The sequence below is a fragment of the Botrytis cinerea genome, chromosome 6 (genome assembly GCF_000143535.2).
Source record: "Botrytis cinerea B05.10 chromosome 6, complete sequence".
Lineage (NCBI taxonomy): Eukaryota > Fungi > Ascomycota > Leotiomycetes > Helotiales > Sclerotiniaceae > Botrytis > Botrytis cinerea.
This window is the reverse complement of record NC_037315.1, coordinates 1,483,881-1,510,827: the sequence shown is the minus strand read 5'-3', so window position 1 is coordinate 1,510,827 and position 26,947 is coordinate 1,483,881. Positions and strand designations below refer to the sequence as shown.

The following is a 26,947-nucleotide window of genomic DNA, read 5'->3' as shown; positions in this document are numbered from 1 at the left end:
TTGTTTGGATCCACGTTGACTAATTTTCCAACGGTTTGGAACCCATGGCGGGGCTGTTTTCTTGTGACAGTTGATTTTTTTCCGGTGTAGCGGAATCCTTGAAAACTTCTACATTTTCTATAAAGTTATAGACAATACTTAAATACTATACTTCATAGTGTCTGAGATTCTGATACACCTTCTTTACTGCATCTGCTAAAGCATGGATACTTCGACAATTCTGGACGAGTTTCCAGTCGGAAAACTCAAGGCCGAGTGCCTGGGTCTGGAAATTCCCAACTTAAATCAAAGCTTATGGGACATGTTTGCTGCGGCTGCAGAGAAACATGCGGATGAAGAAGCTCTTTGTTCGCTTTGGCAGCCTTTAGACCACCTTATCCCACGACTCGAAATTGAGAAAGCAGACTTTGGGATGCATATACCACCCATTACCAATGAAAATGAAAACGAGGTCGAAGTGGTCACACCTGAACCATGCTCAGCACCACTGAGATGGACTTTTTCCCAGCTTCGCGGGAAGGCCGAGTCATTGGCAACTTGGTTGCAACAACATGGCTGTACCAAGGGTGACAACCTTGTAGTTTTAGTTTGGAATTCCGCTGAATGGGTGTTGTTTCTGTGGGTTGCCGCGAGGCTCCAAATGCCATTTGTACCTTTGAACCCAAAAAGTTCGGATAACGACATTGCACATTATCTGAGCCTAGCTCCACCTCAAGTCTTAGTTACTTTAGATCCAGATATATCCCCGATTCTTGAGAGTTTTGATAATGTCAAAGTTCGGATATCAGTTTCGAAAATTTCTGAAGGGAGGAGGAATTGGCATTCACTACCTGGAATAATGGGCAACTTGCCGATGGAAAACAATACTTTTGCCCCTTTGAATAATGAGAGTGCAGAGCCGGGTCAGGAACTTGCAATGATCCTCTTCACAAGTGGAACAACTTCACTCCCAAAAGGATGCCCTCACACTGCATCAAACATCTGGTCCGCAACACATGACTATGATCCTGTTGCCCGAAAAAACGGCCATCAGAACAGATGGTTACTTCACACGCCCGTGTGGCATATCTTCGCAATGGGCCAAGCTATCCGAGGTTGGAGAGACGGGAGCTCTGTGGTATTTGCTACAGAAAAGTTCGACGTAACTGCCTCCTTACGAGCGCTTCGACAAGAGAATATTACACATATTGGAGCCGTTCCTCTATTAGCGAAAGCACTTGTTGCACATCCAGAATTTCCTGGAAAGAACTCACTGTCTCTATCATACGTAACCATGGGAGGAACATTGATAAAAGATGAAGATGTTAGATTCTGCAAGGAGCATCTTGGTAGCGAGGCAGTCATTCAAGGCTTTGGTATGACAGAGGGCTCTCCTATGGTAAGTTGGAGGCGTGATGATACAATGCTTAAGAATGGCTATCATATTGGAGTGGGAAAAGTTTTGCCAGGGGCGAGATTAAAAATATGTTCTCCGAAATCTCATGTACCTTTAAACAAAGGCGAAACTGGAGAACTTCACATTGGCGGGAGTTCAGTCATCGATGGATATTTGAATGGTATAGATTCTGAATCGTTTTATACAGATGGTGTTGGGAAGTGGTTCATTACCGGCGATCAAGCTATGATAGACAGAGATGATATCCTCTACATCAGTGGACGCTATAAAGACATCATCATTCGTGGGGGCGAAAACTTGGTTCCGTCGAAAATAGAATATTGCCTTCAGGACCTTGACATAACTGTGAGTACCAACTCTTGAAACACATTTTTAAACTGACCTTGAAAATTACAGGCTCAAGTGATTGGCATCGAGGATTCCATAGCCGGTGAGGTTCCCGTCGCAGTCTTACAGTCTTTTCCGAGAGAAGTCACCAAGGCACAAATGACCAAACTCATAATACAAAATTTGGGTCCGAAATATGCACTCTATTCTATTACTACATTAGACGACTTGCATCTGAAAGCCTTTCCAATGACTGCGACGGGAAAGATTCGGAAGGTAGAATTGAAAGCCATCGTGAACAAGCATTTCGCCACAATATCAGAAGTGAAGAGGACAAGCCCCAGCGAGAAATTAATTGTTCAATTGCGAGAGATCTGGGCAGAGCTTATGAATGCGGCACCAAGTGACATTCCAGTCGAAGATGATGTATCAAACTTTGCCGATAGCATTACAAAATTGAGGTTTTGTAAGATCTTGTGGACCAGACTTGGTCAAAGATTATACTTGCCAGATTTAGAGAAGAACAATACTATCAAACAGCAAGCAGAGCATCTTTTTGAGCGGAGCTATCATGGAGACTCGCCTGCTTCCCCTTCAGATGACACAACTCTTAATGAGAGCCAAAGCAGTCCGAATGCATCTAATCATTCCTTTAGGGAAGTACCAAATTCGGTGAATGGGGAGACTATGCGCCAACATCATCATACTCTGGCCGAGGCGGCTAACGAAGCTTTGCAAAAGTTCGGTTTAACATGGGAGAGTGACGTAGAAGATGTTTTGGCAATCAAAGACACGTTCCAGGAGTTTGCGAAAGGACAAAGACCACAATCATATCGCCACAGAATAGCTTTCGAAATCAAGGAACGCAATTCCAGCCAGGTTCGTGCAGCATTGGAGAAATCTCTGATGACCAGACCGGTTTTGCGCACTATTTTGGTCGAAGTTTCAGGTACGGCAGCTGTTCATGCGGTCCTCCGTCCATCCCAAGCTGTGTACGACATGTTGATCTTGCAAAAAACTCTCTCTCACGAGGCAGAAATCCAGGAATTTCTCATTGATGATTCCGACCAAGACTATGAAGATCGAATGTTCCAAGCTGTAATTGCAGACATTGAGGGCAAAGATACATCGGCATTGATCTTGACTTTGAATCATTCCGTCTTTGATGCATTGTTCGCATATGGATGGTATAGCGATCTTGATATGTTGATACAAAATCCAAAGGCAATAGCTACACCTGGCACAGCCTTTAGACTTTTTGCTGATATGTATCAACAATACCGAAATAGCTCACTCGCCCTTTCAGATGTCAACTTTCATGTTAGGAGACTTCGAGGTATTTCGAAATTTACTGAGGCTCTATGGCCACCAAAAAGAGCTGCTGGTTGGATGGTTGGGAATGACAAAAGGTCGAAGAATTTCATCAGCCGCAACACCAAAAGAAGGAAGCTTAATATTAATTCACAGCCAAGACCGAGAATTGCGCGAATGCAGAATTTCCCTGACATTGAGCGGCTTCGGATGCAACACTCTATCCAAGCGCCAGTGATTGTTAAAACTGCCATCTGCATTTTTAACGTCATACAAACAGGAAAACCATATGCGATTTTTAAGAACTTCGACGCAGGTCGTAATTGGCCATTCCTTCCAGAGTGGATTGCAGATCGCTTACCTCCTGCCATGAGTATTGATGGCCCCACTTTGACTTGGAATATGAATATGATACAGGTCATGCCAAAAGAAACGTGCGGTGAACTTTTAACAAGAATAAGCGAAGACGAGAAAGCATTGAGTTCGCACACTCATGCACCATGGTTCAAGATTCTGAGTGAGCTAGGCGAAGACGAGGGGCCCATTGCGAAAGAGGCTGCGATGCGACAAGTATTCAATTGGGATTTAAGCTTGAGGTATCTCGATGCTGATGTTAGCGATTATTCGACTCTGAAACCTTTGGGAAGAATGGACTGGCCTGACTGGTGAGAGATCTTGATGTTCAAATTTTTCAAAAAGGTGACTAACCCATAATCTATAGTGGATTCTTCTGGAACTGTGGTATGTCGAATACGGAACGCTTCTGCTGTGTGGTATCCTGGGACGATACACAATTAGATATCAAGGAAATCAACGACTATGTGAGCAAATTGCTTGAGATCATCGGGTGGATCACAAACCCTGAGAATTGGAACAATTCAGTGTCGAGCTTTCAAGGGTTTCCGATGATGACGTAAAAGATGTTTATTTTGGGAGAGATAAACTGTGGGTAAGGAAGGGACTGGCCGTCGGCCGAGGTGTTTAATATTTGGCTATAATCTTTTATGGCGGTGGGATTACTTGGACCTATCTATGCGCATTCTGATAGTCGATCCCACACAAATCTGGGAGAACGTGTGTGTCTGCAATGAATTCCTTGAATTCTCGTTTGATGCTTGCTACACAAAGAACTTGGAAGTCGTGGTTTGTGAGTTACAAGTTTACCTCGACCTTTTGCGATGACCTTGCATTGTTTAAGAATTTCTTGATATTCACTCCTTCGGTATCTTGATCAAGAAAGCACTGTTGTTACAGACAAGATGCAACCCCCCACAGAGTCGGTACTTCTTGCCATTCCGATAGATGTATAAGTTTAAGATTGACCTGCCTATTCAATTCCAAGTCCACTGAACTTGTCAAATTTGTGGAGAGTCAAACAACTACACTCGCCAATATGAATGACACAGCAGTTCAAGATCTGGTGCGCTCAAGTAGATGAAAGGTAGCTACCAAAATACATCATAACGCCAGGTAATATAGTAATTTCATGCTCGACGTAATGAAACAAGTACTCATCGCGGGAATGCGTCCTATTCGAACGAACGCAGGAGTTCAAAGCCGGATCGAATACTTGAACGGGTATATCACAACAGCACCTGGAGTCCACTCTGAGTGCCATTTAATAAGGCTTGTGGAGATAACACTCCGCAAGGCGAGAGAAATTCTTCAAAAGAGGTGCAAAACAGAAGACGCGAACGAAAGTGTCTTAGTTAAAAGGTCGATCATGACCAAAGAAGAAATAGGCTATCTTTGTATGTCATGGACTCTTGCATAAGAACGCATGGGACATTTGATGAGTAATGGTTTCGTTATGAGAAGAGATGGAGAATCAAGATACCTGTTTGCGTCCACTGTATGGTCTTGCAATAGAAAATGAAGAGACCAAGGAGATTCTACTCCTACTTCACGAATCACAGCCAACATGTGGACTCGACTCACTCGACCTATGAAGAGAAATGTCGGTTAAGTTGATTGAATCGGACCGAAGTCACGTGTAGTAAATTCTTGCGAGGAATTGAACCATGCAGATTGAAGCCCAAAAGCCAAAACAAGCTTCTCAGGATTGGCCCCCTCATCCTTACTGGATTTCTTTCTCGAATCTCCAACTTGTCGATCTCGCCTTATGCCATACGAATGGAAGTCAATTCCGGAATCTTTAAAAAGAAACTGGCAGGAACTACTGCAAATACCGATACAATACTACAAGCCGGCAGGACCACAAAACTTCTTTCCCACTAAGGACCAATAGCTCCGAATGATCCACATGCTGATTCAAACCATGACTTCAACGTCTAATTTTTCTACTTTGCCATTGTCAGATATCGATCCTACCCACAAAATTCCCCTCCATCGACGAAATTATGACGACTTTTCAATTAGGAATCGCCTTCCACATCATGCTATATGAGGCTACAGCATTCAAGGTGAGTGTGAAAACTCTTGTAAGCGTATTTCATTCATTCGTCAAGAAGCTATTTCTATATCTTGTTGCCCTTTGATATTGTGTGAGTGAGTGAAGAAAGGCAATATCAATCATAATCGGCGTTCTCATGGCAGATCACCATGTTGAGGGGCGAGAAACTGGCCATGATACTCCAGCGCCCTCGGCCAGAGACGGCAGCGTGAACACACAAAGAACTACGAGAACCACAAGATCCTCGAGGAACGTTCGTCCAAATGGACAAGTTCATACCTCTAAAAGATCACGTATTCCAAGTTCACGGCCCCATGGAGCACGTCAGCAAACAAATAATACACCACTCGAAGATCGACCGCAATACTCTTTAGCTGGTAATAATGGAGGAGTTCAGCGCGAACCTCATTATGTCGATAGAGAATATTACGATCTCAATCCAAATTATCAAAAGCCAAAGGATCAGCCGGTATGGGGATTGGCGAAGCCTCTCCCGCGAGTGGTTAGGCCGGGAATGAGGCGAGGGAAACAGGGCGTGGTCGAGGACAAGGATGCAGAGAATGCAGAACCAGGAAGCTCTGAGGTTATACCACAACTTGGTATGATTGACGATCAAAAGAAAGGACAGCCAAAAAAGAAACCGAATCGACTTGGCAGGAATGAAGAGGACCGAGGTTATGGACATCAGCAACAAGAGCGAGGGAGAAGACAAAGCTATAGATCTCATAGGCAGGATTCTGAGAATTTCATACTAGATCACAATGGCACTCCGCTAGCCGAGAGAGACAACCCTATGGATGATTGGAGATCTCCTCAGGATGATGGAGAAGGGGACCTAGGCCGGCAAAATACGAATCGACTTTCTGATGTTGAGGAACATCCCTCAGGCTCAACGCTAACTCCTCATTCTACGACACAAAGTGCGGATTTTGCAAACGACGAGAATGATGATGAGCTTGATTTGGAGAGGGGAGATAAGGTAGAAGACGACGAATGGTCTCTGACTAGTGAAGAAGCGGAGCAGTATATCCGAGAGGAAAAAGACAACCACAATGCTTTGGCAGCAATTCGTGACAGATTTCGTGAGCCATTAGCCGAGTGCTTAGCAGTAAGTCATTTATCTATCAGTGGTTATCTCGCAAATAATTTATTTCACACATCTAACAAAGCCACAGACAATGATAGCAGTCCTCATTGGTATAGCCACTAATCTAGCTGTTCAAACCTCGGCAGACACTTCAGGCAATTATCAATCCACAAATTGGGCTTGGGGTTTAGGTATCACAATAGGTATCTACATCGCAGGTGGAATTTCCGGTGCTCATCTTAATCCTGCTGTATCCCTCATGTTGTGTATATCTAGAGGCTTCCCTATACGGAAAGCATTTATCTATATCCTCGCGCAAGTCCTCGGCGGTTTTCTCGCCGGACTCATTGCATACGGTATCTACAAAGATGCAATTGCCTCATATAATGCTACTGGTGGTATTCTCGGCAATGGCCAAGTAGTCAACCTACTATCCGGAGGCACAGGCACATCTTTCTACACACAACCCCAATCTTTCGCTAGCCCCTCTGCGAGTTTCTTCAACGAATTCGTCGCCACCGCCATCCTCGCCTGCACCATCCTCGCTCTCGGAGACGACTCCAACGCACCCCCAGGAGCAGGTATGCACGCGCTCATCGTCGGTCTCGTCGTCACTGTTCTCACCATGGCTTTTGGTTACACCACTGGCGCCTGTCTGAATCCAGCGCGAGATTTCGGTCCACGTCTCGCCACCGCAGCTGTAGGTTACGGCAGCGAAGTCTTCACTGTCTCGAATGCATGGTGGATTTATGGGGCTTGGGGCGCGACAATTACGGGTGCGTTAATCGGAGGCCTGTTTTACGATGTGGCTATTTTTGTAGGAGGCGAGAGTCCGGTTAATTATCCGAGGAAAAGGAGGAAGCAAATTGCGAAGAATGCAAAGGGAAAAGCAGAGAAGGGATGGTGGATTTTTAAGAGAGATGTAGAAATGGGTTTAAAAGGGGAGTTTGGGAAAGAGGGATGATTTTTTTTTTTGCTTTTTCTACTTGGGATACAATTTACGTTACGAAGATTAGGCGTTGATGGAAAAGCAATGGTGTTAAGAGATTGATTGTCTTTCATGTAATATATAGCGTTGAGTTTTTCTTATTTTTTGATGATGGGTTTAATCGATTTTATAATATATATATCATATATCATCCTGACTAGATACTTTATTCATTCATCTATACATTCATCCATCCATTCATTCATTCCGCATATAATAAAAAATTTCATATCATTACATCGACTGTTCTTCTCTATCTATCTTTCTAATTAATATAATACTTATAAATAAGAATATACCCCTCACCCACTTCACATACCTCTACACATTCAATTTACTTATTACTCATTTACTTGTTCGCTCATCTCCTTCATATATCTATTTACTTATTATTACCTATCTTCATCTATCTACCTATCTCATTTTTATATTCATCTATCTACCTACCTACCTACCTACCTACCTATCTACCTATCCAAGATTCTTAATATCGAAATAGATAATAGATGATAGATATATATTATATATTTAATACTTCTTCTTTCATTCTCTCATTCTCTCATACTCTCATTCTCTCATTCTTCTATTTCTATCTTTATTTTATAGACAAGAATAAGTTAGAGAGATATATATATATATATTTAATTCTTTCGATTTCTTAATTTTCAATTCTTAATTCTCAATTCCCAAACAATCACCTTATCTCATCTCATCTAAACTTCTAAACTTCTACACATCTACACATCTTCCAAAACCAAAATCAAATTCAACCCCTTTCACCCCCCTCCTCTCCCCCTCCAAAAACTTTCATAAATTCACTTCATCTTTTTCTATTCATAAATATAAAAACATAAAAAAAAATACATAAATACATATACACAAAACATCAATCCCATATTCGCTATTTACATATCGATATATCCATCAACTTTTCCTCCTTCTCCTACTATAACTCTTTTAGTAAATGATATCCTATCATATCCTATGCTATCCTGACTTATACTATCCATCCACTCATCGATCCATCATTCACCCCTCCCTTTAGCCCTCTAAATTCCCCCCAATAATCTACATCCCAAAAACTTCTTCAATCCTCCACACTAATCCCTATCTATATGTTCCCCCATCCCCTCATCATAAGAGCACTTTTCTCTACTCCAGCGCCATGGATTTTCGATCTAAGAAAAGAAAGAAAGAAGAAGAAGAAGAAGAAGAAGAAGAAGAAGAAGAAGAAGAAGAAGAAAAAGACGAAGAAAAAGATGAAGAAGAAACCAAGAAGTCGAAATTGAAGTTAATATGTTCATGAATTGAAGAACCCCCTTCCATTTTATCCCCAAGAATTGTCATGGGAAGAAAGTAAAGGTAGGTGTAGGCTATGCACCCACTGCATATTGCCGCTGTAAACCTATCCCGAAGTTGGATTCGAAGGAACCCTTCAGAAGAACACTTGAGAGTTTCCTTCTACCTCCAGTAAAATTATATGTACCACCTAAGCACACGTGAACCTCCAACGCCAGCCTGCCTTCCCAAAACCCAGATCAAGAAATGAAGAGTAAGTCGTATCCCCTTTCCAAAAGCGAGATTACCTCAAACTTTATACATCCCCTACATGACATCACATTTTCCATCTCCATCACCCCCATTTGGATTGACACTCAATGCGACCCGAGCCGCCTCTGTAAACGCCTCATTCACTCCTCTATTCCTCATCGCCGAACATTCCAAATATCTAAGCGCATTGATTCTCCTCGCCACCTCCAAGCCTTGATTGTAGTCAATCATTGGTTTCTTTTCTCTTGGCTCTGCACCTTCTGTTCCCTCTGCCGGTTCATCATCTGCACCTTGTTCCCTCAAATCACATTTCAATGCGACTAGAACGAGTTTGACGCCTTGACAATTCTCGGCGATTTCGCCTACCCATTTGGACTCGACGTTTTCGAGGGAATCTTTCGAGTCGACCGAGAAGCACAGCATTATCGCGTGCGTATCATCGTAGGAAAGCGATCGCAATCGATCGAACTCTTCTTGGCCGGCTGTATCCCACAGGGAAAGTTCGATATGTGTACCGTCGACGAAAATATCTAGATAGCGCACGAACGTGAGTTGGGATTCCGCGAAAATGATGACGTAGTTATAAAATGGTGAAGGGAATTGAAAAATGCGAAACTTACCATGAACATAGTTTTCGAAAACTGTAGGTTCGTATACCGTTGGGAAATATCTAAAGTTCCCACGTCAGTTTCCTCTGCGGTGACAATTCCAACACAACGTCATAAGAAGTCCAAACCTACCCTCTCGTAAAAACGTTCAGTAAACTCGTTTTTCCACACGCACCATCCCCTCTGCAATAAAAAATAATTGTTAGCAATCGTTTCATTCCTTTGGGAATCCCATCTTCGATGATAGATCAATTGACGTCGTAATCGCAGCATCAAAACGAATACATCATTTCCCCCACTGCGCCTCCAATGCGACTCGACCCCGACTGCACTTTCGTCGCATAATTTGATCCATATGATAGAATGACGGGTATATAGTTCCATGGCAGAGATCCTCCATGCAGATAAGGAAAAGTCACATATAACATACAATAGGACCAATTTCCTTTGGGTGGTTTTTGAACCTCCAAGTCCACACGGCATATTGCACGATATGAGATGATGTAAGTTCCGGTAGGTAAGGATGTAGATGTGTGATTGCGAAGGAATGCCTATCGATATGAAGGCAGGTGGTAGTAGAAAGTGACAATCAGATGGTTGGCAGGAGGAAGAAGGATGAGAATGATGAATCCAGGATTGAAAAGTAGCTGGGTGACTGGATGGGATGGGATGGGATGGATGGATGGATGGATGGATGAATGGATGGATGGATGAATGAATGAATGAATGAATGGATAGACTGGTGGACCGAAGATTGAGCCTTAAAGGGGCCAGGCCAAAGAATGACTAGGGTGGGAGGAGTAGTGGTCGAAGGGTAGTGGTGGGTAGGTGGGCAAGTTATTTTTATTATATGGAGTTTGTGTAATTGGACAATTGATAGGTAATCAATCAATTGATTGATAATTCATCCATCCATACCGGTACACGAGTGATATAATAACAAGTCAATGGACGAAAGGAAAGCATGGCCGTTGCAGATGAGAGAAATGTGAGTACAGTACGGGTGTCATATCATCAGCATAAATGCAAGGGTGTCTATCTAGCATGTACCTAGGTATGCATCTCGTAGATAAAGTGCGGGAACATTGTTGAAGCATACCTGCCCTCCCTCCGTCTACTCACCAGAAACCTTATTCGAGCATAAACAAAGCAACGAAGCAACGAAGCAACGGAGCAACGAAGCAACGGAGCAACGAAGCAACGGAGCAACGAAGCAATGAAGCAACATGGCATCAGATGACCCCTCTAGCATATCCCCTCCCCCCCAGGTGTCTTCACGTTCAGCCCAGCCAGCCAGCTGGACACGTTTATTGTTATGTTACATTTGCATTGATTTCCACATCGCCCATTGCTTTTGGCCTGATCTCGTCTTCCTTTCTTTTGCGGGTGGAGAGTCTCCAGATACCTGCATCCAGCGTATCTGTCCCATTATACATATCCACCCCCCAGCACCGAATGCCACGGATGCGATGGCATATCGTGGGGAAAAGATGAAGATTCTAGAGTCATGCACATGCGAGGAAGAAGGGAATGATGTATGTGTGCAGCAAGATCAACACTCACTCTCTCGGTGCTGCGTACGCGAGGAATCTATGTATGTCGTATGGATGTCTCGACAAAGCATCTGCGAAGTCCTACAATTGCAGTCTGTCGGTGCTCTATAATTTCCACTCGATAATTCCCTAATTTCTCCATCCTATAGTATGCATATGATATCTATAACACAACCATACATTGATAATCAGCTAACACCGCTGTGGCTGATTTCTAGGAATTTCATTTGACAATTGGCGGAACACTAAGATAAAAAAAAATAGAAAATGGAAGAATTTTGGGCAGATACAACAAAGCGGATGATCGTCCCATGGGGGGAGGGGGGAAATCCTTGAAAAGGAGGAAATTGCTGGTGTGCACTCTGTAGAGCCGCGGGTCCATAAATGAGTCTTGCCTTGTTCATAGTGGATCAATCAACATTACGAGTGGGCGCGAGGTGGAGAGCATTCAACTTTCCAAATTGAAAGCTGTATAACTATTACAATTGCTTTTCTAATCTGCAATCTTGCGCAATGATAAAAGCACAACAACCACAACGAGTCATCATCTTCCCATGGCAATGAAATCCCCATGCAATCTGCCATACTTAAGGGTATCCGTGCAATAACAACACACCTCCATCATCTTCCACATAAACAAAAAAACAAATTCACTCCTCTTCCTTGATAAATCCTTGTCCTGCACGACGCCCAATTCGATCGCCGAGATTCATATTTCCAGCCGTTCGATTGAGACCATTGATGAAATCGCCTTTATCCGAGTACTTTGATGATTTCGTCCGCGCTCTATCCTCGGCTTCATGGGCGGCCTTCTCCTGTTCCTCCAATGCCCTGAGTCGCTTCTCCCGATCAGTTTCCAGGCTTGATGCATCTTGTTGCATCGCGGCCAATTTCTTTTGTCGCTCAGCTTCCTTTTCTTCTTCCGAAGGACCATTTGCCTGTTGATGTCCAGCTGGAGGTCTTCTATCATCGCGTCTGCCATACCCATTCCCATTGCGTTGATTATCGTATCTGTTCCCGTTATCCCTTCGGTCGTAACCATTCCTTCTATCCTCTCTATCTGCCGGGTAGGATTTTCTCCGATCCGGAGACCTTCGTCGTTCTGGAGTGGGGGATCGGGAATCTGGAGATGAACTATTTCTCCTTCTCTCTCTTTTGTCTTGATCCCTGCCTGGTCTGTTTGGCGACACAGGTCTTCGGCGATCGTAGTCTCTTTCTCTTACTGGCCGTCCTCTTTCTCTATTATCCGGTGATACTGATCTTGGTTTTCGTGATCTGCCAAAACTATCTCGCCTTTCTCGCCTTTCGATAGGGGAACGGGATCTTGAATATGAATCTGAACGTCGTCGATATTCGTGTTTGCGACTTCTGCGATCTCTATCTTCATCGTGATTATCACCACTTCTGCGACGCTTGCTACTGCGATCTTCTCCCCGGCTATCCCTATTTTCCTCTCTCCTGCGCTTTCGTCTTCGCTCTTCATCGTCGTCATCATGATGCCGATGATGGTGGCGATGCTTTCTTTCCTTCTTCGGCTTAACTTCCTTGGAATCCTGCCCAGCCAATTCAAGTAGTTTGCGTCGTTTGATCGGATCATTCATCATAGCCTCATATGCAGCCTGCTCCTGTCTTTTGATAGCAAGCATAGGATCTTCACGAACCTTCGCTGCTGTGTCTCGTAGAGTATTCGCATTTTGTAAAGCCATGAAACTAGCCTCGGAAGCTTGTTTCTCGAGATTTTTGTGCTCTGTGCCTTTTATCAACCCATCAATGCGCCTCTTTCCAAGAAGATAACCTTCCATCTCCTCAGTGGTTCCAGCTTGACCACTGGATGGACCTTGATACATCCAATCGACACGATCAACTCGTTTTCTGGATCCGGCGGCTTCGAGTTTATTTTGGATCTCTTCCTTCGCTCGTTCTTCTTTAAGCTCCTTGATCCTCTGTTCCGTACGTCGTCTTTCTTCGAGGGCTTTCTTTTCTTCCTCCCATACTCGCGTTTGATTCTTCATCAAATGGGGATGCCATGATTTCTTCAAGTTGAGATCGCCACCCATTTTGAAAGTTGTTTGACGTTATTGTAGAACCAAGTTCAAGATAAATCGTGGTCGCAGGTGAGGTCTTGACAAACAAGAAATACCAAATGTGGGATTCGAAGAATGAAGCAATGAACTCAAAGCCAGAATAAGTTATTCGCAGTCAAGAATTGTGCGAGATATAAGTTGCAATGTTTCTTGACGATAAAATACAAACAGATGTTTAACGTTCATCACAAGGCGGAAGCATTTCAAAATCAGAAAGGCAGGATGGACGCTAAGCGATTTGTAGCCAATCGCACAAGACTGCGGGGATAGCTCTAGGCAAAACGACACACAGCCTTATCACTACTGTACCTCAACCTTTGACATTCCACGATATCTTTTTGCTCCCCATTACGAAACTTTCGAATTATTTTGCATAAAGCCGTCCATATCTCACCCGCATAGATCCTCGTACTTTCAACTCTCGCCTGACTACCGAACCAAAAGAATCGCAAACATGTCTGACGATGATGATTTCATGCAAGATTCAGATCAGGAGGAGTATGTGAAGCCTTGCCAGACAATCGATAGATAGCTAACGTTCATAGATATGACTTCGAATATGAAGAGAATGACGACGAGGAAGATGCAGATGTCGATATTGAGAATAAATACTACAATGCCAAACAAATGAAATCTACAGATCCTGAAGGTGCGATTGAGGAGTTTTTGGGAATTCCAGCTCTCGAGCAAGATAAAGGTGATTGGGGATTCAAAGGATTAAAACAAGCTATAAAGATGGAGTTTAATCTTGCTCTATATGATAAGGTAGGGTTTTTGTTTGTTCCAGGTGGTTGTATCTAACAATTAATTAGGCTGTTGAGCATTATCTCGAACTTCTTACCTACGTCAAATCCGCAGTAACTCGAAACTACTCTGAAAAATCGATCAACAATATCCTCGACTTTATCGAGAAGAAGACTGAAGATGATGCAGCCAGGAAATGTATGGAGGAATTTTATTCAAACACCCTACAATCCTTTCAAAGTACCAACAATGAACGGTTGTGGTTGAAAACCAGTATCAAACTGGCGAAACTCTGCCTCGACCGCAAGGATTACGTTGCGACAACTAAGAAGCTACGAGAACTTCGCAAGGCATGTGAACTGGAAGATGGAACGGACGATCCAAGCAAGGGCACCTACTCTTTGGAGATATACGCACTCGAGATTCAAATGCATTCCGAAACGAAGAATAACAAGCAATTGAAGCGCTCATATGAAAGAGCTTTGAAGGTCAAATCAGCAGTACCACATCCTAGGATTATGGGTATCATTCGAGAATGTGGTGGGAAGATGCACATGACCGAGGAAAACTGGAAGGATGCACAGAGTGATTTCTTTCAATCATTCAAAGATTACGATGAAGCTGGATCTTTACAGCGAATCCAGGTTCTCAAGTATCTCGTTTTGACAACCATGTTGATGAAATCTGATATCAATCCCTTTGAATCACAGGAAACCAAACCATATAAAAATGATCCTCGCATCGCCGCAATGACCGATCTAGTCGATGCCTACCAAAGAGATGATATTCACAGATATGAAGACGTTTTAAAGAACAACAAAGATCTTATGTCTGACTCCTTCATCCGCGAAAATATTGACGAGGTAACTCGGAATATGAGGACCAAAGCCGTGGTAAAATTGATCGCTCCTTACACCCGTTTCAAGCTCGACTTCATTGGCAAAGCTCTCAAGATTCCCGTCTTGGAGGTCCAGGATATTCTAGGCTTTTTGATTGTCGACAAGAAAGTCAATGGAAAGATCAATCAGCAAGATGGAACTGTTGAGATCGAGGATAATAGTGATGCGGAGCGTCTCAAGGCAATGCATGAATGGACTACAGCCATAGGTTCATTATATGAAACCATTTTTGCAGAGAGTGAGGGCTTTAGGATGAATGATATCAATCAAATTGGGGATATAGACAAGGATGCAGGTTCTATGGGCGGATATCTGAGTCCAGCTAACACGAGTAACTTGAGACATGGCGGACAAAAGGGAGGTAGATTTCCAATGGGCGGAAGGGCTAAGAAGGGATGGCTAGGATGATTTGATTGATCAATCTGGTGAACACTAGGTACGATATTGATACCTTGAGATCACATGGAGTGTATGGGAGTCGGGAGTTGATGAAGAAGCTTAAGAGAGATCACGGTAATGATGATAGATGACTTATGATCAATGGATAGGTACCCTCCTCTAGCTATCTATCTACCTACCATAAATACATAAATTAATGAACAGAGGCATACAAATTTCATTTTCTTCGTTTGTATTTCAATTTAACACTTACTTTATAGTTATGCATCTTCCATCCATTCATCTATGTAGTAATCATGATCCAACACCATTCTCTCCAAAGCAACTGAAAAGTTCCAATGTATTGTGTATGCAAGCATGTTCTTTCATTAAACCAGAGCGAAATGGCTAAGGTTTTGACTGGAGGGGAACGAGTGCGGGGATACATATAAAATATCTTGAATGGACACGGGCTAGGCTGACGAGGTGAGGGCATGATACGGGGAAAGGTGTTACAATAGGAGTAGTAGGGGAAAATAAGCAGGTGTGAGAATATGTCAAGACACCGGTGGGAGTCATGTACGTGTGTGTTGGGTTGCGGGGATCCTGTTTGCGGAGGATACAACGGGATGTGGATGGAAGTGTGAGGTAAGAGGTACAGAGAAAAGGGGGGGATAGTGTAGGAGATGGGGATGGAGGGTGAGGGTGAGGGGAAGGAAATGGGGAGAATATACAGAGCTTGGTAGGTGGGTGGATGGATGATATATGGTTGGGAAGCTAGTGGTGAGTATGTGTTGTGTATTATGGAGATACATATAATTAGTTAGTGGTTTGAGGTAAAGCGGTGGGACTTTGTATATATGAGCGAGCTGGCAGGTACGGATGGAGGATTGGTGATAGCTTGGGAATATCTCTGGTCTGTTGGTTGTGAGAACGAGACGAGGCGGTGCTGAGGAGGTGATGTTCTTTGGCGTGGGGGCGGGGGTGGGTGAGGAGGTATGTTGGTTTGTGTAATCTATGTAATGTATGTATGTACATGTTCATACACATCTCATATATCGAGATGGAAAATCTTGCACGACAATGCACTGCAACGTTCGGGAGAAAGAGGGTGCAAGGTAAGGAGGGGGGGCTTCGTGGATAGAGAAAGGTGAGGTGGGAATTTCGGAGCCGGTGTTGCGGTTTCGATATCCTTGCTCTGTTTGTATCTCGCGATGGTGGATTTTTTTGGTCTGGTTTCTGCGGTGGAGAGATGGCGGAGATGGTGTTGATCCGATTCATGGGTTTGTGGTAGGGTTTTGGGGTGTAGATGTGAAGATTTGGGTGTATGTATGTCACTATATGTATATGTGTATGTATATGTATGCAGGGAGTATGGGAGGTGCATTTCGAGGCTGGCTGGAGATGGGGGTTACCGATTAGCGAGGGCTGGGAGAAATGAAGCTGTGAGGTTTAAGGTTAGATGAGCATGTTTGATTGCATGTGTTATCTTGTTAGTGGTTGATGAAAGTTCTTGTTGTGTTTGGTTGACTGGTTGATCGGTATTTTGGTCTTGGGATATCTAGAGCAGAGTGGATGGTGTGGATGAAGATGGTGAGAGAAAGTTGGTTCGGCTGGAATGGGCTTGAAACGATGAGCTTGATGAGGCTTGGAGATCCTTGGATTGGAAAGGGTCAGGGATGAAATGTGATGTGATGGGGTTGTGCTGGTGATGTGAAGGTAGGACTGGATGCGTTGAAACCCGGGTAGGATTGGATTCCTGGTAGAGAGATTGAGGGATTGGAGATGGGAGCTGTGCTCCGTAGATGAGGGGAATCTCAGCAGAGAGCGGGAAGTGAGGGGGTTGCTTCACTCTAGTGAGATTTGGTATATTAGTAAGGTTTGAAGATGCAGGATTTGGGTAGCGCAGCAGAGAAAGTGAACGGCTGAACACCAAAATGAGGAACTGTGGTGAAGATTAAGATCTGACTCTGACTGCTTGTTGATCAACAGATGTGTGTGAGATCAGCATCTGATTAACTGTATTCACAACATATAGGATACACATAAAGGTGTGTGAGATGGAGGGGTACATCCGAAATTAGAAGTAGATGACACCAAAGTCATACTGTTAGGTACCTTCTTTAGTTGCTTCTCGCCATGGTTGCTAGATATGAAATATACTTAGACCCATCTGTGTAGAACATGTGATACGGTATGCATGGAGAGCAATCAATCTAGTACGCATATAATCTAATCTCGATCTTGATCAGATTATACATGCGGGAGATTCACCCCTAGTCATGTTTGACTCAGTAGACGTAATGATAGCCTATCAGGAGCACCAGAGTTCAGAAACGTGGTAGGCCAATAGTCGATAGGGTTTTCATGTGGTGTATGTTTGGAGGAATGAGGGAGGCACATTGTCTTCATGTAGCATCGGGCCAACTCAGTTCTTCCTGGGTGTAGACTTGGCGGGGTAATGCCGGAGGGGCTCCTAGCTACCGTTCCTCACGCATTCATGATAATGATTAGCTTTTGTGAGATGTGATAGACATCATATGGGTAGCATGGAACTTTGTGTCATGCACGATGATGAGAGGTACGTTGACTCTCGGTGCGGGTGCGAGGATGTGGGTAGGTCTCATTTCCCGGGATGTGTGCGATAGGATTTGAGGCATGATAGATGTGTTGATGTAAGATGCATTATTTGATGAGAGGAGAGATCATCATTCATGGTAGGGTCGGGATGAGATAAAGTGTGCAGCATGGGGGAGCGTGGGTTGCGAGGTTCCGTGGTCAGGTCTTCCATGCGTTGGTACTATGAATGAAATTGGTGCGATTATCGGTACTTGATGAAGGGGCATGTAAGATTTTAACCGCATTTCCTGAGATTAGCAATGTTCTAGTACTTTGTCAGATAAATCTTACTGACTAGTTCCGTCTTTTGCCTTTCACAAAGTTATGACTGACTACTTGACATCTTGGATACATCCAGCTAATCGTATGTATCCAGATCATGAACACATTCCCGTGTTATGCACGTCTAGTACGTATTATTTATAAGTGAAGTCCTATTGGTGGATCGCGAATCAAATCCCTACATCACAGTAGACGATTGAAAGAAGTCTAACTCTTCATTCTGCAGTAGACCAAAGATTATGTGTGTAGCAAAATGCTAGGGGACAATCTGTAGCTTCCCCGAACCCATGATCCCAGCTTGCTAAATAGCTTTTCTCGTCTATCAATGTCACTATACTTTATTTATACTCCTGCTTTCTACTCTGACCCTACTCTTGGCAACCAACCATCAATATCAATTGTTTCTTATCCTGGAAAAATCTTCTTGCCCTATCGTTTTGCTCGTCATCACGAAATGCAATGTCCAGTACTCATACGTGCCATTTATGCACATAATCTATAACCTGGTCACGACACCGAACAAACAAACGGACAGGCGGAATAGTGCGCGATATTTCAATTTCAAGATTGCATCGAATTGGATAAGATTCAATATAGAGTAATGGTAGAAGGCCACCTGCATGATAAGGGTGTATATGCACGCAAGCACGCCGTGTTGGAACTGGGAAGCTGAGTTACCGTTAGCATCAGGATGATTGAGTGAGAGTAGGTAGCAGGAGGAGAAAAAAGCTTTTCCTCACGGGATATCGTGTAAGCGATTATTCTGTGACAATGAAGAGTGTGAGGGAGGATAGACAAGGCCGAAAGGATGTATTCATTTTCACCCAATTGCAACCTCAATATATCTTCGGTGCAATATCCGGAGCTATGTATATGTATGTATTGACGGGCATTATTTCAATAGGTAAGGCATGTACACTCGATGTCATGAGCATGATCGCTCCCATGCCACTCATTGTACGATACCGATCACTAACAAGGGCGATTCTCTTTCCTATAGGCATGCCTTGTGGGTTTCAAACTATTGAGCACTTAATACGGGGGTACATGGGCATGATATGGCATGAGCATGGTACTTTCGGGGAATGAGAGAGGGTGCCGTTTCCTCGGGAAAAAAATGGAAAGGGCGAGACAAGAGAGACGAGTAGACGAATGATACATCGTTACATGTGAGCGGCAGTACGGCCCGCATGGATGCAAACAATCAGTGCGTTCATTTCAGCCAATCGCATCATGGATAATTCCATATCGACATCTGGTTGGGTTATCTCAAAGTTGAAACTCTAGAACCCTTAATTCAAATTCTTCGTATTCCCATGTCGGTTGTTGCGCTTTGCCTAGCAATTGTTGGTTAATGCTGCTGCTCGTGTTAGACGGTTGTTGGATGCGTCGTGCTCTGATAGTTGCTGGTTTCCTTGCCACGCCTACTTACTTTAAACTACCCCCGATGGAGTACGGAGACTTCTAAATGAAGAGACTCCATTGGTGATGTTGAAAAAGGGTAGTAACTCTCCAAGACTGTCATGTTAAACATCTATCTTGTTATAACCATACATAAGGTCTCGATTCAGACAACGAATGATCGAGAACTCTTCATTTATCTTCGCACGGGTGTGATGTGATACCAAAGCCATCACTACATTCCCGTGTGTGAAACCTAATCCTTCCCCTCATTGTGGAAAGGCAACGTGACTACCCGTGTTCTCTTCCTTTTCGGCTTCCACAAGGAACTCCTTTTCTTGAATTCTTCCCTCGCTCTTCTCTCTTCTCCACATTTCCTTTGCGGAATCCTTCCTTCTCTCAATTCTCTTCCTTCTCCGTCGATTCTCCTTCCGTAATGTTAAGTGAGATACGGGGGATGATTTTCGTAAGTTAGCAACCAAAAATTCCGATATCGAGATGCCAAGACGGAGAATAGCCAATGAAGCAACCAATAACGGAGAAGGGGACTTCGTGAGGTCGCATCAAGTGTCAGCAGGCAAGGGTGGTGTGATATATCGAACGCCATATAACTAGATCAAGGTATGAAGAGTCCCATAATGGGGAATTAAACGCTATTAGCGCGCGGGAGGGTGCGTAGGTTAGAGGAACAGAACTATGTCTATCGTGGGTGATTGATCGGTCGGCATGGAAGACGTGAATGGAAAGACGAAGACGGCGGTGATACATGAAATATACCTCCGAACCAAGGAAGTGAAATGAAACGGCGACAATTGGAAGCTGGAAGGAGTGACAATTCATGCAGCGTTCAGCTACAGACACATTACGCGAAAACCTTGATACGCAGGATGTCAAGCTTCTTTGCAGAGTGGCCGTGTTCATGGATACATGATGTGAATGAAGTTCATGCAGCCGCGGGGAGAGTTGAACGTCTGCACAGGCGACCAGGCAATTTGAAACCTTGGACCATCCTTAGTGATTTTCTTACATCTGAGGCAATTGATTCCGGTGGCAAGAAGATTTGTACATGTGTATATTACGTATTTCACACAAATGTACTTCTTCCACGGCAAAGATTTGAGGAGCATCTGGGAGCTTGGGGGTTTGGGAGATTCCAATTGTAGCATGCACGTACACTAACAAGCATAAGAGTAATAGCATCGACAACAACGAATTCATTATAACATAACAGTGTCATGCAATTTTTAATTAGCAGCCGAGCACGTAAGAAATCTGCCCAGCTGCAGCTCCACGACCGACGGAAGAAGAATCCATCGGGCATTTGCAGAAGAAAAGGTGGGGCAATTAGCATCCGTTACATACATACATTACAGTACGATGTCAAATCGAAAATTGCCATACAATATCATACATAGCCATACATAGATACATACATACATCAGGCTACATCGACGAGACCAAGCCCAAAGTCTAGCTCACTGATGACACCTCATAAACACCACGATTTCTACTCAGGTAGAATTGGGAAAAGAAAGGAACCACGGAAAATTCAACTGCCCATTCAATTGTCCATCTCCGTAATATAATCTCCTCGTGTATATGTTGTTTCGTTTGGAAATATCTTTCTAGCCCACCTGCACTCCTTACATATTTGGCTGAATCTAAAATCGACCTGACGATAGAGCGAAGCGATATAGTACCCTACATACCGATTGCATATTGTTATTCTATTCCTGCTCCTCGTCATTTGTCGAGGGATTTAAGACCAAGACCAAAAGGGAACCGACAGGATACGCAAGGTCAAGGTCGAATGAACGAACGAACGGTATCCTTTCGCAATTTGAGCAGGGCCCCCGTACTGGATTTTGCTGTGAGGTTACCGGTATATGCATCAGCCAGCCCATCATCGAGCGGACACACGAAGAGGAAGCCAGAAGAGAGATTGTGAGAAGGGTCTGGGCGCACACATGTGAATGAGTCAAAGAGGGACGACAAGATAAAGCTGGAAAACAAAAATTGTCCTCTGTGGGAGTATTTCGCCGTGATTGATTTGTGCTGAGTTACGGAGCCAGGAATCGGGATTCTCGCATAAAGCGAAAGCAGTAGAGCAGGGAGAGAGGGGGGAGATAACAGATACTGGGACGGCGGAAGTATAATGCTTCTGCTCTGAAGCACGAAGAGCGACATAGACTCTGACGACGTATAAAAAATAAGCACGATCGACACATGCGACATACACAGAATCAAATCAATACAAGGACCAAATCTATAACTATCGTCAATCCACTTGCTTTGCGTCGTGGCCGGATCGATCCCCTCGTCACTCTCCAATCCAAGTACGGTATATCGTACTTGCTCTTGCTCTTGCTCATTTGTCTGCTACCCTCGCTACCCTCGCTACATGAATACATATACATATACATAGCACATACTCCAATACCCCCTTTCCGGATCCATTCTTGGTATCTGGAGGGCCAGGTCGTCGGCCAATCTGGACCTTGTCTACAATACCCTGTCTCCATCTTTCTCCCCATTCATTCTTTCTCCCGTACTCCGTCCATTGACATTATCTCCCATCTTCCTCCCTCCTCCCCTGGTCCCGTCTCTTGGTACTCATTGCATGTAATTTGCACCCCTACATCTCCATCTCCATCTCCATCTACATCTACAACTACGTTCGCATTCACATTCACATTCACATCTCCATTCACATCTCCATTCACCGTATGTACATGTACATATTGCTCTGCTCTGTACTTGCCCTAGCCCGTTCGAGCCCTGTCCTGGCCTCTCGCTCGGTCGTTCAGGTCCTCTGCCTCTACTCCCCCATCGCCTTTTTGATATTCTCATGGTGCGTCGCACCAAAGCAGACCACATAAAGGACCAACTCCCCAGGCGACTCCAATAACGTTTCATCCACGACGCCCCCAAAAGCCACATTCAAGCATCCAAGACATTTCGATATCGATACACCAGGACGAGGTAGAGGAAAGGAGAGGAGAGCACATCTTCATCCACCAGCAAAACGCAACTCACATCAGATCACGGCAACTGGACAGTGTGAATGAATATCGATCCATCGAGCAGTCCATCCATCCATCAATCCACCGACCGACCGACCGACCGACCGACCAACCTGGCCTGACCCCCCTTGAAAAGGATCATCCATCTTTATATCAATCTTAGTTATTATTATTCCGATATCAATTTCCTCCAAGACTCCCTCACTCTTTCGAGGTTCTCTTGCGTACGCTACTAGTATCCTCCAGGGCTTGGGTGTCGTTACATTCCGCGTCTTGCTCTTGTCGATCATTAATTATCACTCGTACTATCATTATCATCACTAGCACATCTATTTCCCACGGCCGATGTCACTTTGGACCTGGATCAATTGATGGTCTGATTTCTCTCAAGGCTCAAACCACTTTTTTAAGCTTTGGTTAAGCTTCGGTTCTGTTGCACATCCATTAATTAATCAATTGATCGATTTGTCAATCCGTCACATTATTCGTTGATCTATTGGCGGTTGTGCTTCACGTTGTACTTGTTCGTTACTTGGTCTTTTGAGTCCCTCGAGTTTTATATATTGGATGCGTTCACAGTCCCGTCACTTCCCACCTCTTCGCTGCCATATATTTTAATTGCGTGTGGTGAGAAGGAAAAATAGATAACGACGACGACGTGCAAGAGGAGAATCCCGTTCCGCTCGCAGAATTTATTTGTCTCTGATCTGTGATTTTGGGGAGAGAGACGAGGGCGCGCGGAAGACAGAAACGAAGACGTGGACGGAGTAGGAAAAGAGTGAGAGAAGGTGGAGAGAGAAGAGAGAAGAGAAGAGAGAAGAGAAGAGAGAAGAGAGAAGTGGAAGACGTAAGAGAAGAGTGAAGTAAGAAAAGAGTGAAGAGTGAAGAGTGAAGTGTAATATTCGACAGGAACCTGCAACAATAAGAGAGTTGTTGTAGAGTGAAGAAAGAAGAAAAAAAAGGAAGCACTATCCTATCCTATCTCACCACTCACTCCATTCATTATCATGTTCCAACCACAACCCACACCATTTTCACCCTTCTCTACATATGGATTAAATATATCTCCACAACCACAACCTCCTCCACCACTTCTGGATTTCAACAATTTCCATCACAACCACAACCACAATCACACCACTCACACCCACACCCACAATCATAACCACAACCACAACCAAAATCAAAATCAAAATCTTAACAACCATAACCTCAACCACAATTCCGTTTCAAACACACAATCACTGCTCCAACACCAACTCCAACACCAACATCCGCACCCTCAATCCCACTCTCAATCTCAATCTCAATCGCACTCTCACCCTCACCCTCACGCTCATCCTCACGCTCATCCTCACCCTCACAACCACAGCCACACACTCACACACTCACACCCACAATCTCACGCGCAACAACAACAGCAGCAGCAGCAACGCTCAAATTCTTTATCTCATTCCTCTCCCTCGGCATGTACACCACCAACAACGACAGCCATCGTGGATAATCTGAACTCAATTGTTGTTGCAACTCAACCAGGACAAGGTACGACGACGGGCCACGGACTGGGAAATACCCTGCAACAATTCCAACAACGGCATCCGCAACAACCAATTTTTAATCCCATCAATAGTAGCCCTGCGAATTCGAACCCAAATCTTACGGGCACGATCAACCTACCCCACAACACCAATCCCAATCCCAATTCTTCTCTACCACCATTATTCGCACATCACAATCAGCAACAATACAAAATGGAGGACGGCGGCGTCAATGGAGTTAATGATATGGAAGCACAGGAAGCTTTAGCTAGAGAATTTCAACCAGCGTTGGAGGTATGAATCTTTTGATTTGTTGCTATCACTACAGAAGCTTCAAACTAGTTATGAACTGGTGGCATTTTGTAGTACAGAGCTTGAACTGACAGTCCAGTAGGGCCCATTAGTGGGGGAAAAGAAGAGCAGCTTGGTGATAGCTGAAGAATATGCAAAAGCTGACCCAATATATGTTTCGAAAACTTCTGTAAGTGATCGATAGCTGATTGTATGCTCTACGCTACCCATCACTAACAATTGGTGCTAGGCATTACCTCAGAAATATTCTCATTATCGACCGATTCTTGGGGATGGAAATTGTGGATGGCGGGGTAAGTCCTCTGAGCTTGGTGCTTGATGATACCCGTGCACAAACGAAATGATATTCGCCGTCAATAGCTATTGTTTTGGGTAGAGCTGACTTATTTGGTGTTTAGCGGCGGGATTCTCCTACTTTGAAACTTTACTGAGAATGGGGAATAGAAGTCAGGTAGAGGATGAACTAGCAAGGATATTATCGTTAAACAGTCTACTCACCACGGCTGGAGGATTCGACGCGTGGATCTTCGAGGACATGGTGGAAGAAACGACCACCTTGTTGAGAGACATGGGAGATTTAATGGATACTTCTATCCCAGCTGCTGAATCCTTGATCTTGGATCGATTCAACAACTCAGAAATCTCGAACGCTATCGTTTACCATTTTCGATTATTGGCTAGCTCATGGCTGAAAGCTAACCCTCAAAATTACCAAGGCTTTATACCAGACGGCGGTGGTATCGATCAATATCGAAAAGAATGGTTAGAGCCGCCTAATCAAGAAATAGATCATCTTGGTATGACTTTGCTCATCGACATTCTACTGAAACCTACCCGCTTCTCGGTTGAGATTGTCTATCTCGACCGCAGTGAGGGGACACAAGTCAACAGTCACATGTTTCAAGCTGAAGATTCAAATGGTCAGCCCACCAACCCAGGAGGTCCCATGATATACCTCCTATATCGACCTGGTCATTACGATATCTTGTATAAGGATCTTGTACGGCAAAGTATTGACATGAGCTCAAATATTCAAGTCAATCGAGCCACGAATTTTACCCATCAACACTCGACTGAAGCACACCCTCCTATGAATCCATATCAAACTATGGATCTCCTCCTCAGTATCCCGGGTGTTAGTTTCGCATCACCATATCCAAACTTTGGTACGCAATATCAATCGCCGATGTCTCAAGCATTTGCACCTGCGCCATCCACCGCCTTGTCACCTATGTCACCTGCAGGAAACTCAGTCTCAACACCACAATCCGCAACCTCAGTCACAAGTCTTCCCAATCGTTCAACATTTACTTCAATCAATACCCCTACCCCGATTATCGCCTCGCCACACCCATTCAAAAATACGCCAATCTCCCTTCCTATTCACACCCTACCCCCACCCAATCCTCATACTATCCCATCTCCTATCTCATTAGGTATACCAGCAGCAAGTTTTCGCCCAAGCAAGTATGAATGGGCGATATCAGCCGATTTACAAGAGGGACCCGTACCCAGTTTTCAAACTAGCACGTTTAAAAACAGTCATTATAATACGGCGCATTACAATAATCCGAATTTTCAACCAGAAGAATGGATGCCAGAGGAAGACGGCTTAGGTGTGAGTAGCAAAGGAGGGGGAGGGGGAGGATATGGTGGATGGGCAAGAAAGAGAAGTAGTTGATAAGTGAGGTTAGGCACGGTTCATGAAATGGGGTTTGGGAGAGGGAAAAAAATTATGATATTAATGATGCAGGTATTGGGGGTAATTTTTTGTGTTCATATGTTTTAAAGGAGTTCCCGGGAACTTGATTTGGGGGACTTTGCGAAATGTGCAAATTTATATCATATCATAACATGATGATTATCTTTTTGTTGACTTGGGAATCAAATGAAATGGAATTTCTGAACAATTTTTGAATGTCTTTTATTGGATGATTGTTACTTTTGGTTTGCTATTTGTTGAAAGATGTTCTATGAGGTGAGATGACATAAGAAGAGATGAGATTAAGTGATAAGTTGGTATAAACACACAAATTGAGAAGAATTGGAGAAGGAAAAAGGGCGGGGGGAGGGGGGAGGGGCGAAGTTTGTTCGAAGTATTGAGGTTATTTTTATGATCTAGGTAGTTAGTTCATTTGTGTCGAGATGAGCCGTGAGCCGTGGGAAATGGGAAATGGGAAGTGGGAAGTGGGAAGTAATCGGGGATATTGTGTGCGGCAGGGGATGGATAGATGAATGGATGAATGGATAAATAGATGGGGAATTGTCGGGGATGAGTAGTGGAGAGGGGGATTGATTCGGAAGGGGGAAAGTGGTTAGGTAGGAAAGGGAAGGGAAGGAAGGGAAGGGAAGAGAAGGGATTGTGGGTTGTGGGTTGTGGGTTGGGTGTGGATCGATGGGGAATAGTCGGGTTTGGTTTTGTATGTGTATGTG

At 44.0% G+C, this 26,947-nt stretch overlaps 9 protein-coding genes across 11 annotated transcripts; 6 read left to right on the top strand and 3 right to left on the bottom strand.

The window, feature by feature from the left end:
- Positions 1-130: 130 nt before the first annotated feature.
- On the top strand, positions 131-4,380 carry BCIN_06g04410 (hypothetical protein). Its single transcript, XM_024693531.1, has 3 exons — positions 131-1,741; positions 1,793-3,699; positions 3,756-4,380. The coding sequence occupies exons 1-3, from the start codon at positions 203-205 to the stop codon at positions 3,949-3,951; spliced, it is 3,642 nt and encodes a 1,213-aa protein (XP_024549317.1). The 5' UTR covers positions 131-202; the 3' UTR covers positions 3,952-4,380.
- A 623-nt stretch (positions 4,381-5,003) lies between these two features.
- Positions 5,004-7,751, top strand: BCIN_06g04400 (hypothetical protein). The gene is made up of 2 exons (XM_024693530.1): positions 5,004-6,555; positions 6,623-7,751. The coding sequence occupies exons 1-2, from the start codon at positions 5,584-5,586 to the stop codon at positions 7,496-7,498; spliced, it is 1,848 nt and encodes a 615-aa protein (XP_024549316.1). The 5' UTR covers positions 5,004-5,583; the 3' UTR covers positions 7,499-7,751.
- Positions 7,752-8,329: 578 nt separating this feature from the next.
- Bcrho3 lies at positions 8,330-10,656 on the bottom strand. The gene is made up of 4 exons (XM_024693529.1): positions 10,112-10,656; positions 9,814-9,864; positions 9,694-9,743; positions 8,330-9,603 (listed from the first exon to the last, which is right to left on the bottom strand). Exons 1-4 carry the CDS (start codon positions 10,162-10,164, stop codon positions 9,128-9,130), a joined length of 630 nt encoding a protein of 209 aa, XP_024549315.1. The 5' UTR covers positions 10,165-10,656; the 3' UTR covers positions 8,330-9,127.
- Positions 10,657-10,671: 15 nt separating this feature from the next.
- Positions 10,672-11,660, top strand: BCIN_06g04380 (hypothetical protein). 3 transcript variants are annotated; one of them, XM_024693528.1, is made up of 2 exons: positions 10,672-11,216; positions 11,453-11,660. In XM_024693528.1, exons 1-2 carry the CDS (start codon positions 10,908-10,910, stop codon positions 11,486-11,488), a joined length of 345 nt encoding a protein of 114 aa, XP_024549314.1. In that variant the 5' UTR covers positions 10,672-10,907; the 3' UTR covers positions 11,489-11,660. The 3 variants fall into 3 exon arrangements, with proteins under 3 accessions (XP_024549314.1, XP_024549312.1, XP_024549313.1); XM_024693526.1 differs by having other exon boundaries at positions 10,672-11,275; XM_024693527.1 differs by having other exon boundaries at positions 10,672-11,382.
- A 12-nt stretch (positions 11,661-11,672) lies between these two features.
- Bccwc25 lies at positions 11,673-13,502 on the bottom strand. The gene has a single exon (XM_001559212.2). The coding sequence runs from the start codon at positions 13,289-13,291 to the stop codon at positions 11,885-11,887; it is 1,407 nt and encodes a 468-aa protein (XP_001559262.1). The 5' UTR covers positions 13,292-13,502; the 3' UTR covers positions 11,673-11,884.
- Positions 13,503-13,509: 7 nt separating this feature from the next.
- BCIN_06g04360 (hypothetical protein) lies at positions 13,510-15,670 on the top strand. Its single transcript, XM_024693525.1, has 3 exons — positions 13,510-13,816; positions 13,864-14,083; positions 14,131-15,670. The coding sequence occupies exons 1-3, from the start codon at positions 13,773-13,775 to the stop codon at positions 15,367-15,369; spliced, it is 1,503 nt and encodes a 500-aa protein (XP_024549311.1). The 5' UTR covers positions 13,510-13,772; the 3' UTR covers positions 15,370-15,670.
- Positions 15,671-18,465: 2,795 nt separating this feature from the next.
- BCIN_06g04350 (hypothetical protein) lies at positions 18,466-19,828 on the top strand. The gene is made up of 2 exons (XM_024693524.1): positions 18,466-19,144; positions 19,241-19,828. Exons 1-2 carry the CDS (start codon positions 19,012-19,014, stop codon positions 19,327-19,329), a joined length of 222 nt encoding a protein of 73 aa, XP_024549310.1. The 5' UTR covers positions 18,466-19,011; the 3' UTR covers positions 19,330-19,828.
- A 1,191-nt stretch (positions 19,829-21,019) lies between these two features.
- BCIN_06g04340 (hypothetical protein) lies at positions 21,020-22,050 on the bottom strand. The gene has a single exon (XM_024693523.1). It carries the CDS (start codon positions 21,874-21,876, stop codon positions 21,442-21,444), a length of 435 nt encoding a protein of 144 aa, XP_024549309.1. The 5' UTR covers positions 21,877-22,050; the 3' UTR covers positions 21,020-21,441.
- A 1,454-nt stretch (positions 22,051-23,504) lies between these two features.
- BCIN_06g04330 (hypothetical protein) lies at positions 23,505-26,441 on the top strand. Its single transcript, XM_024693522.1, has 4 exons — positions 23,505-24,496; positions 24,597-24,683; positions 24,744-24,807; positions 24,913-26,441. Exons 1-4 carry the CDS (start codon positions 23,672-23,674, stop codon positions 26,193-26,195), a joined length of 2,259 nt encoding a protein of 752 aa, XP_024549308.1. The 5' UTR covers positions 23,505-23,671; the 3' UTR covers positions 26,196-26,441.
- The last annotated feature ends 506 nt before the right edge of the window (positions 26,442-26,947 follow it).